The sequence below is a fragment of the Galleria mellonella genome, unplaced genomic scaffold, assembly GCF_026898425.1.
Source record: "Galleria mellonella isolate WM207_F2 unplaced genomic scaffold, CSIRO_AGI_GalMel_v1 utg270, whole genome shotgun sequence".
Lineage (NCBI taxonomy): Eukaryota > Metazoa > Arthropoda > Insecta > Lepidoptera > Pyralidae > Galleria > Galleria mellonella.
The window spans coordinates 3,105,726-3,117,310 of NW_026442062.1; the positions used below are offsets into that span (position 1 = coordinate 3,105,726).

Sequence of the window (11,585 nt, forward strand, 5' to 3'; positions counted from 1 at the left end):
AATGATTTACAGTTTTTATTTTATCAATCCTTCTATCTAATTCCTTATTCTTAGGTTTTAACGCTACTGTGTTTTATCATAAAAAATATTATAATAAAAAATACAAATTATCTTAAAAGTAAAAATAGATTTATTAAAAGACTTTATATATAAAACTTACACTACCATTAATAAATGTTATTATATCTATGTATTTATAAATTTATTATTTTATTAAGATTTTTGTTTAGTAAAATTATTGTAAACATTGAGTTATTAAAAATTTTTTACATAATTATTGAATTATTATTAGTATTCAATTTTTGGTTTGCATATTCATTTATTTTAACTGCATAGTTTACAATTTTGTAACTATAATATAATAATATTTCGTTTTACATTAAAAGTCACAATGATTATAGTTCATGAAAAACAACGAACGTTCATACAAAAGCCACATATTATATATTACTTCAGATAATATAATACTATCGTGCTGTTGATTAAGAATGCAACTTGTCGAAGGTTGAGTCATTGTATTTGATTAAGTTCGATGTTTAATCGCTGTATGCACTTGGCGCGTTAGACGGTCGAAATTTTGTAAATATTTTTACTCACACATTTTTAATTCTTTGGATTATGAGGGCCGTGACAATCTATAGCTGCATTTTATTTACGTTATTTAAGACTGGAGCAACTTCATGTATATTTTTAAATAGAATGATTACCCTGTGCTGGGGGAGAAGGGATTATTAATGATGGGGATTCAACCTCCTTGCGATTCTTCTGAAAATTATTGTGCTCAGCTTCTAGCGAATTCATCATGATGAGTTTGACCTGCCTTTTCATCCTCACCTATCCTATCTCACTGGTGCCCCCCAGCCAGCAGATACCATTAGCGCAGGTGGGATGCACATTCTATTATCATCTTTTTTAAAAAGAAACCATATCTGCGTTATTGACCTTGAAGATTATATAGCTATAGATTATATTCCTCATTCCCATTATCTATCCCATTTCCAAGTAAAAGACCTATTTGCAACGACCAACTTTGAATCATTTGGAACCTTACCTTGGTGAATTCGTCTAATACCTACTCAATTATAAAATTTCATTGAAATCCATCCAGTTGTTTCTACGTTTCTAAAATAGGTATTGGGGGGGGGGGGGGATAGTAATAGGCAGTTATATAACTGGTCTTATTATTCCATCCTCTACTTATTGTTATACCGTTTGTATAGTCGGGTCCATCTATCTGTATTTAATAAAAAAAATATTCTTTACTAGCCTGGTTTTGGCAAATTTCCCTCTCCAATGACAAAAAAAGAAAGGGTTAAAATTTGAGCTGTTCAACTATAACAACGTTAAGTTTGGTGCGATCCTTTACTCCCTATCCTATGGTGCCTCTCTCAGTCCTCACCCTATCTACTTTATTTGAACCTCGGACTTTTTTTATTTTATTAAAAACCCATGATAAAGACTCGTTAGGAGCAATAGAAACTGATGCAAGAATTACTCATTGTTAGTAGGTATGTTTTGTCTAATTGGCCTTCAGTTTTATTTTACTCACTATCATAACGACAAAAGTTAATTGTTTGCAGTATGTAAGCAAGTGTGTTGTCACAGTAACTGTTTAATTGTTATTCATTACAATATTAACTATCGATAGGTGTTAACATATTCATTACTACATAAAAATATAAGTATACGTACATATCTATGAATTGAAATAATAAGAAATAGGTATATCAGAAAAATATGCTGTCTCCAAAACTAAGTCCCATCTTGCGGCAATATATAATAGTAATTGGTGGTAAGATACTTTTAATTTGTATTTTTTTTTTAATTCATTGCCTTCGGAAGACTTGTTGCCGTTTTCAAATTCAAAATACTACAATGTTGGAAAACCAAGACTTTTATTTGTTTAAAAGTGTTTATTATTTATTCTAAGATATGCAGCCGAAATATGTTCGCATATAGAAGAGCATATGCTCCAAATCAAATTAACGCAACGGGCAATGGCAATCCACTATACTATTCATAAGACTGACCGTGTTCCAAATATTAAAATTCAATATTCAAAACTATAAACTCGAAGATGTGGAAACACGAAATGAGTAACTAAAAAGAATAAGGATCGAACGCTTACCTAGAAAAGCTAATAGAAGGTGGATACAGACGGTATTAGAACGCTGGTCCAGGGATGAAATACGAGCTAGTCCACCAGTTAGCTGGTCGGATAATATTACCAAAATGGCCAGCAAAAAAGATGAATGATGTTGACATGAAATCGTATGTTATAGCACAGTGGAGAAGAAACATGTATTCAACAGTGGGTAGTTGTGGGCTGATATGATGACAATAATGATATTTTTATAATCAGCTACATTTAGTGTCATAGAAAATTTGGAGAAAATATCTACTCAGATGGGATCGTAGATAGGTATTTTCTTTTATGCCGTGATATTGACTATGACTTGACTGTATAATATTTAATATCTTATTGTTACCTAACTATTTATTTCTTTAACATATTTTCCATGTCTGGAACTTCTTGGTGTCTTACAGTCGTCGTGAAATTTGGTATATACGTAAGATCACCAATATCTAAAATGAAGAAAAACGTAAAAGTTGCAAGTAAACACTAATAAAGAATACATTATGAAATTTTATATGATTTCCATTTAACAATGTCAGCTCTAGCAATCCGCAGCCGATATTATAATGTGATTATTTTATTTTCTAGCCACATTAAGTATACTCAGCCCTGGATTCAGTTTAGGATGGGGTTCACCAGTCCTGGTGAAATTGATGAAAGTGGAAAATAGTACGGAAATGATACTATCAAAGCCTATCACCACTGAAGAGGGCTCCTGGTTGGTATCTATTGTATCATTGATTAGCATGTTTGGTAAGTTCCTGCGACTTTTATTTTTTTCTTATTTTTTTACATTATTAATAGCCTATACCTGCAACTTGGTTGCGAAAAAATAGACTATGTTAGTAGGTACTTTATCCCAAATACGTGTATGCCAAACTTCGTAATGGTTGGTTCAGCTATTAAACATCAATACTTTAACAAAATCAGTTTCACATTTATAATATACCTACTAGCCTATTAGTGATTACGTGGGTGGATTAACCAGGATAAAAAAGTATGTATTTTTTATCTTTCATCGTCATAGTAAATACAATGTGTACGGCAAATTTCATGATGATTAGTTGAGTAGTTAATGTAGCAATGAGGCAAGGAACAAATTTACATTTATTGATTTAATATTTTTGTATCTAATTATCTTATATATAAAATTATATATAAAAATCTCGTGTGCTTGTGGTCGAACTTTTCTAAATCGGCTCAACCGATGTTTACAATTTTTTTATGTGTATTTGGCAGGTATAAGAAGAATTAAAAAAATGTTTTAATGAAAGGTCTTAAAGTACATATATTTATTTTTATGCAACTTAGAATGGCGAACAAGCAGACGGCCCACCTGATGGAAAGTAGTAACCGTCGCCTATAGACATGAGCAATACTCTGAACACAATAGAGAATACTGTTTCGCCCATGATACCTCCCATGTGTTTCCATTACTGAGGACTCAGGTGTTATTCTTCTGCACCCTGTAAATTCACTGCAATATCTCACCCTACAAACCGAAACATAGCCTTAAAGTCTTAAAGTAGGTATATTTCATCCTTCTACGTGATAAGGGTGTTCCTATCCAAAAACATTTATCTGTATGGAAGAACAACGTTTGCCGGGTCAGTTAGTAATAATATAAATTTAGTGTCTTCTATATTAATGTTAATACCTATATAAACAGCAAAGTCAAAAACATCTGTTTCTATTTTTACCTATGTTAATTTGATCGGATATTACTAATGTAAGTCATTCTTGTTCGGTTTTTCTAATATTTTTTTCAAGACCTAGTTCTATAATTATACTCGTATATATGTTATTAACAAAACTTCTCTAAGAATATTTATAAATAAATATCCCTAATATAAGCGAATAGTTTGGGAATGGATGATGTAGTATAATAATATTAATCATATAATAAAATTATACTGTGCCGTCTATTCCGAAACTAAGTAGAGCTTATATCAGGAATATTTTTTTTTTATACAACAGAATGGCAAACAAGCTGACGGCCCACCTGGTGGAAAGTGGTGACCGTCGCCTATTGACATAAGCAGTATTATGGACATAACAGAGTACTGTTTCGCCCATGATAACCCCCATACATTGCCATGTCTGACGACTCAGATGTTATTTCTCTGTACCCTGTAAATTCACGCCATATCCTACCCTTCAAACCGAAACACAGCCATGTAAACACAACTGCTTTACGGTTGAAACATGAATGAAACAGATGTACCCAAGCAAACGACTTATGTACAAAGTCTCCCTCTGGTAAGTATTTCTCTTTAGGCAACTGAGAGAAATATTTACTTTTTTAATACCTACAATACGAGGTCTGTCCGGAAAGTTCGTATAAAAGTGTTCTGGAATGCGAGAAAGAGGAGTGGGGAGGCCAGGTAAGCGCAGGACCCCTTCCTTATGTCCCTAACAATGCTTCAGTTCTGGTCTGACCGCCGTGCGGTGCGAACTGGCTTGTCACGCCATCTGTGAAGTTACCTCTTAACGAAACCCCGTCGGCATGGAGCCCGCTTCCGTTGAAGAGTAGCGCGTCGTAATCAAGTTTCTCTCGAAACTCGGCAAAAATGGCCGTGAAATTTTTGCCGATCTAATTCGATAAGACATCCGGGGAACCACGAACAAAAAAATCAAGAAAATCCCGCTCAAATGTCAAGACAATGTTGATTGTTTTTTTCGATGTTCGGGGGATTGTCCATCAAGAATTCGTCCCTCCAGGCCAGACAGTTGATGGAAAAATGTGCTCAGACGCCTCAAAGCTCGTGTGGCACGAGTTCGTCCAGAATTGGCGCGAGAGGGGCGTTGGATTCTTCACCACGACAATGCCCCTGCCCACACCTCTCTTGTTGTCCGTGAGTTTTTGAGTAAAAATTCCATTACGGTGACCGAACACCCCCCTATTCGCCGGATTTGGCCCCGTGTGACTTCTTCTTGTTCCCAAAAACCAAATTGGTACTTCGGGGGCGGCATTTGGGGGACATAAATGAGATAAAAAAAGCTACGACGGGGCAGCTGAGAAACCTACAACCAGAGGACTTTCAAGGAGCCTTCTCACAGTGGAAACGGAGTTGGCACAAGTGCATTATGTCACAGGGGGAGTACTTTGAAGGGGATAAAATTGATTTACCTGAATAATTGTAAAATAAAATTTTTAAAAAACTTTTATACGTACTTTCCGGACAAACCTCGTATATACGAATACATAGGAAATACACAGATCAATATAAATTAGATATGTCTACTCACAAATAAAAATATTTATATTGGACGGAAATTCAATTAATAACCACGCAAATTGGAGCAGTGCATTTAAGGTCGTTTAAGTTTGTTTTCGTATAAGGGCCTTATAATAATTTACACTAGTTTAAACCTGCGATCTCATCTGCGTAACCAGAATATTTTGATTGACCAGGATAAAAATTGGCTTATATCCTTTTCCATTCCAAATACTACGAAATATTTACTATACGAGTATGCCAAATTTCATGACGGTAAGATATAGAACTCCTTTATAATATTAGTAAGGATTATACACATGTTGCCGTGTGATATCGGCATAGAATGAGTCAACCCTTCCTTTCTAGTGGGTGTCGTAACAGGTGACTAAGAGAACTTAATGGTTAAGGGATGAGCAGCATACCTCTTAAAACATCACTAAAAGCCTAACTGCAGTTGCCAACCTGCCAAGCGTGGCAACCCTATGTTCTGCAGTGGACAGTACAACTGATATGATGACAATGATACATATGTTATGCTAATTGAGTTATGCTAATGTATAAAAATACAATTGGAAATACGTAATTGTGCCATCTGTTTTTCTTTTTAATTATGATATTTACACTGATCAAATATTTATTTATCAAACATGTTTGGAAATGTGAGCATTATTTTGACAATCTTCTTCAAGATAAATCAAAATTTGCCGTACTGACCAAATACATGCGAGCAGCGGCCGGCAAAAGTTGTATGAAAATCCATATCTATCGTGTTTTGCGGCCAGATAAATTACTATGTAAACTCATATCTGTCCTGTAATTTAAAAATAGAATGACCTTTTCCTTTGAAACATGGCCACCAAGGAGTTAATTAATAAAAGGTTTTATATAAATTTCGAACTGGCTTGCAAATAGAAAGCTGTTTATTGAAAAAAAAATCAAAGGAACATTATGGCGCGTGAAAAATTATTATTGTTCGTTATTCGTCATTGAACTTAAAAAGTAAAATCATGTTTTTGATTTCCGCGCATTGTTTGAGAAAAGTACTATACAAGCCTTGGCCACAACTAGGCATTGATGGACTCACGTATGTGTGCCTCGGCTGCGCCTCGGCCCACTTTTGCACGTTCGTCCATCAATGCCTCAGTTGCTGGCCGCTGCAGTAATGTACTATAGAAATGAATTGTGAGGTTTTTCTAGTAATCTAACGGGGATAATACCTATCTATGTGCATACCATGACTTATGGGATAAGAAGAGTGAATTGTGAGCCAAATGTCATGGGAATGGAATGGAAAGGTATTAGGAATTTAGGTATTATGTCTCTTCCTTCATGCACTTTCATAATTCATGTCATGCAATCACAGATTGCTAAATTCGGAGACTCTTATCTCAAATGAAATACGGTTTGACTTTGGAAACAAGAAATCTTTTTTAAGATCTTTGAAGAATGATCAGTTTCACGTATTACCTATTATTATCGGGTTTGTAGTTTGGTATATCCGTTTCATATCCATTCTAAATTTTATCAGTCAAAATGATGACAAACATATTTTGACTATACATACTTTAAATTGTAGATTAAAAAAATCTGTTTCAGCTATCGTTCTTATTCCGTTAGCCAACGTAATAGGGCGGAAATATTGCATAGTATTGTCCTGTTTACCAAACATAATAGCTGGCCTCATTTTTGTCTTTTCTGACAAGTTTTGGCTTGTCTTATTTGGCCGCGGATTGTGTGGAGTATCTATAGGCCTGCTGTTCCCGATTATTTCTGTTTATTCTGCTGAAATCTCTGATGTAAGTATTTTTGAAACCCATATCTACAACAACCTCATTGGTAGTAATTTTTTACTTTGAAGGTAAATATTTAAATCACAAATCAGTAAACCTTTTCAATTACAAAAATAATTATGATCAAAGTTTATTGTTTTTTAGATTCTTATATGTTTGACGAAATGTTAGTAATATCAAGTACTACGTTTACCACATCTGCAGTACAAGACAAATATCTCTGAGTACCGTATTAAGATTTAGAGTCATGAGCATTTTTGTTTTAGCATTTTGTTTGAGGATTATACTATATGTTTTTTATTTCATTTCAGAAAGAGATACGTGGAACTTTATGCTCCTTCATACAAATAATCTGTGCTTTGGGCTGCGTGACTATGTTCATCGTTGGACCATTTATTTCCTATATTAGTTTAAACGTCTTATATACTTGTATCACTATAGTCAGCTCCATTCCGTCGCTGTTTATACCTCGAAGTCCATATTTTTTGTATTCAAAAGGTAAGGTCGCCTTTAATTTCTTCCTCTTATAAGAATCAAGTTGCTCGATACCTACCTATTCAATGACAAAAACCCTATATAGCGGATTATTATGCATATCTATGAATGAGAAATTTTTTGCGCTACATAATGGCTCTTGAAAGAGACTCTTCAACTTCTACTCTTAAAAAAAGGAGTTACAAATTTTAAAAGGTTGGCATTGCGTTTGTCTTATTACAACATTCATGGACAATATTAACTACTGTACATCAGGTGCACCAATCTATATTCTAAACTACTTACATTTCTAGGTCGAATACAAGAATCACTTCAAGTTCTAACAATGTTACGAGGTTCAGAAGAACGAGCAAAAGAAGAAATTGAACAATATTCATTGTACAAAAGAGAAAATGAAATCGAAATATCTAAAAAGATTTATAAAGAGAAAACATTTTGGAAAGCCATTTTCATATCACTAACACTAGCCATTCTATCGCAATGTTCAGGATATAATTCGGTATCTTTCTATTTACTAACTGTATTAGAATCTACGGAAACTAGTATTAGTCCAGGGATTGCTTCAGCTGTGGTAGGTGGGATACAATTGTTTGGCGCCTGCATAACAGCCTGTATCGTTGATAAGTTTGGAAGAAAGATGATATTGTTTAGTTCATTCATTGGAATTGCACTTGGAATGGTAAGAAATTTAGATTGATTTTTTTTAATTTATACATTGTAATATGCTTTTGGTATACATCAGTATACGTATTTCGGTAAGGAATTCTGCTAATGGCACCTCGGATTGTTCAAATCTGGTATATGTTGGTATAGACTATATTGGGGCGGCAAGTGAGTAATAATGAGTGAGGATGAAAGCAGGACAATTGGCCCATCTTGAATTAATTATTAGAAAAGAGCGGTTTCTCCTAATACACTCGCTGTTTGTAATAGCAGGCTAATATCCTCGTGTGGAAAGATCCATACTCAGTAGGACTACTCAGTGTTTCCTGTCTCTCTTAGACCCACCATCTAGATTGATGTATTTAGTGCATTTTTTAACATAAATTTCTGCTTACCATATTTTTATAATCTGTTTCAGTGTGGTTTGGGAACATTTTTCAAAATAAAGGAGACCCAGGAAATTCATGGAATACTAAACTTTTTGCCAATCATATCAATAATATTCGTTATATTCAGCTTTATAGCAGGTAAATTAAAAATATAAGTATTTTTTATTTTAATGTAAACAAGTGTAACGATCTATTTTATTTCTAGTTAATTCCCTTGTGATCGATGATGTTTGTTTCTGTTCAATTGTTCTGTTTCTATATATAGTTTATTATTGTAATATAGTATAATGTTGTAGATAAATTATAAATGACTTATAATTATATATACTGACTTATAGATTAGTTTATATAGCCGAAAATGTAATGGCAACCTATTGCAATAGATCCCTATTATTGTATATACCTATTATCTGACAGTCCCTTCCCTCCCGCCGCGTGAAGATCAATCTGATATTTACATTATTAATAATCGCTGCTCCACTTATAAACTTGTCCAATGCTAATGGGTCCATGAAATTCTCTTCCAGGTCCAGCTTCAATTCTGTTCACATTAGCGGCGGAGTTGTTCGACAGGCCAGCGAAAACTGTGGGAACCTCGATAGCAATTTTAGTAAATATGCTATTTATGTTTCTAGCCATCAAGTACAGCGGTATTATTACCAGTTACGTGGGCGTAGTTTGGAGTTATTGGATGTATAGTTGTATTTCTATGTTGAGTTGTTTGTTTGTTATAATTTTTATACCAGAGACGAAGGGGAAGAGTTTTGCCGAAATACAGGACAAGTTAAAAACGGGGAAGTCAAAGATGTCATTTCACGTGGTTACAATACGATCGTAGAGTACAATCTGTTTTATTAAAACTTAAGGAAAATGTTAACAAATAAATAATTGATTCGATTGATCCATTGATGACATAGTTTATTGATGTCCAACAGCATCTAGTATACATAGAATGTCGACTAATTGATCTGATATTTCGAATTGTTACTGATTTTATATAGAAAGTGTTTCTCTGATATTTTTCTACAAAACGTATTTATTTACTTTAATTTGCACCACTTAAAGTATTTTATATATAATTCTAATATTGCTGTGTGGTCCCGGTATAGAATGAATGAATGGAAGGGGTGGCCTATCCCTCCCTTTCCCGTAAGTGTTGTAAGAGGCAACTAAAGGAGGGGGAGAGATGGGCAGCAGCGTCCCTCTTAAAACTTCTATAAAGTCTAATTGCGATTGCCAATCCGCCTGGCAAGCATAGGAAGTACTAGCAAAACCCCCCAAGGGGGAGGTTTATGTTCAGCAGTGGGCACTTAAAGGCTGATATGATGAAGATATATTTCACTTATGAAGTTTGCTTGGGTACCTCTGTCCCATTCGTGTTTCAACCGTGAAGCAGTTTTATTTGCATGGCTGTGTTACGGTTTGAGATATGGCAGTGAATTTACAGGGTACAAAAAAATAACACCTGAGTCCTCAGGAATGGTAACGCATGGGGAGTATCATGGGCGAAAGAGTATACTCTGTTATGTCGATGGTACTGCTCATATCTATAGGCCACTTTCCATCAGGTGGGCCGTCAGCTTGTTTGCCATTCTATGTTGAAAAAAACAAAAGGTGCAAAGCTCGCTAAAGTAATCTCTTCCAGACAACCTTTCGGCAGAGGAGAAAGAAAAAAGACGGTAGCTATTTGACGCGAGAAATGTAACTAATAAAAAAATAGAGACGCTTATTATTAATAACACACGCAAATAATTATATTTACATTATTATTTATGGTTACATTTTCATTCAATTGTATTGAAATAGACAATATTATTTTTCGTCTCGTTGTATTGTGGTGCGGGTGACACCTAAAATTATTGCTATGAAGAGAACTGATTGATATTTAGTCACGGTATAAACTTTGTTTTGAATCTCTAAGTTACGTTTTATTTTTTTTATATTTTATGTTCTTAAGGGCCTATTACACATTAGAAAGCCCAGTGCAGGTATAGGTAGCTTGAATATTTTCGTAATTGTAGATAAATCGTTTATTACATTTTATGTGTTCAATCAAGAAAAATAAATATGTTTATAACTGTAATAATTGATGGAGCAGTAAATTGACGCGAATATTGATTGTTATCAATAAGAGCTCCAATCTATTGGTGATAAGAGTTATAATTAAGAGATTGTCACCCTTAAATTATACTGTTACCGTAGTAGTGGACGTAACAGTTCATTTGTCCATATTATAAAATTCAATGGGATTTTAGTTTAGATTGGTATTAGACCTCTAAAATTTTAGACAGTTGTGTCCAGAATTCGTTAAATAAATATAATATTCATTGACTGTATGTACTTTGTTACTGTATATCGTAATTTCTCCCCGTTGTTTCTTACTAACAGATTTATATTATTACTTATAGAATTTTTTAGTCCTACTTACATGGTTTAATAGTGGAACAGAACAGATTTTTCAATTCGCTTTGTTCTACTAGTAAAATTTGTCGTAGAACTATACGGATACAATGTAGGTAATAAGGTTATATATTTTCAATCGATTTCAAAAAGAAGAATTTTTAATTTTGTTGTGTTTATGTTTGTTACCTCATAAATTCGTCAGTTATATACCGATTTGGAAATTCATTTTCTCATTTGACCCTCTAAACAAGTGATAAGTAAATTCGTCGATGGAGTGGACATCGCTAGCGAGTCTGTCAGATAGAATGAGATAGTAACGCCGGATGTCCCATTCCAACTCACGGACTTGGTAGCGATGTCGATTTCATCGACGAATTTGCAAGCCACTTGTCTAGAGGGCCTGGAAGGATATACCTACTGACATATTTTTTTAATGGATTATTTTTCTAATGGTATACATTGGCGGGGCACCAGAGAGGGATGATAG

The 11,585-nt window shown here is 34.1% G+C and overlaps 1 protein-coding gene across 1 annotated transcript; it reads left to right on the forward strand.

The window, feature by feature from the left end:
* Positions 1-1,216: 1,216 nt before the first annotated feature.
* On the forward strand, positions 1,217-11,124 carry LOC113514486 (facilitated trehalose transporter Tret1-like). The gene is made up of 7 exons (XM_031908189.2): positions 1,217-1,792; positions 2,726-2,890; positions 6,955-7,154; positions 7,460-7,646; positions 7,937-8,322; positions 8,725-8,833; positions 9,223-11,124. The coding sequence occupies exons 1-7, from the start codon at positions 1,738-1,740 to the stop codon at positions 9,531-9,533; spliced, it is 1,413 nt and encodes a 470-aa protein (XP_031764049.2). The 5' UTR covers positions 1,217-1,737; the 3' UTR covers positions 9,534-11,124.
* Positions 11,125-11,585: the final 461 nt, after the last annotated feature.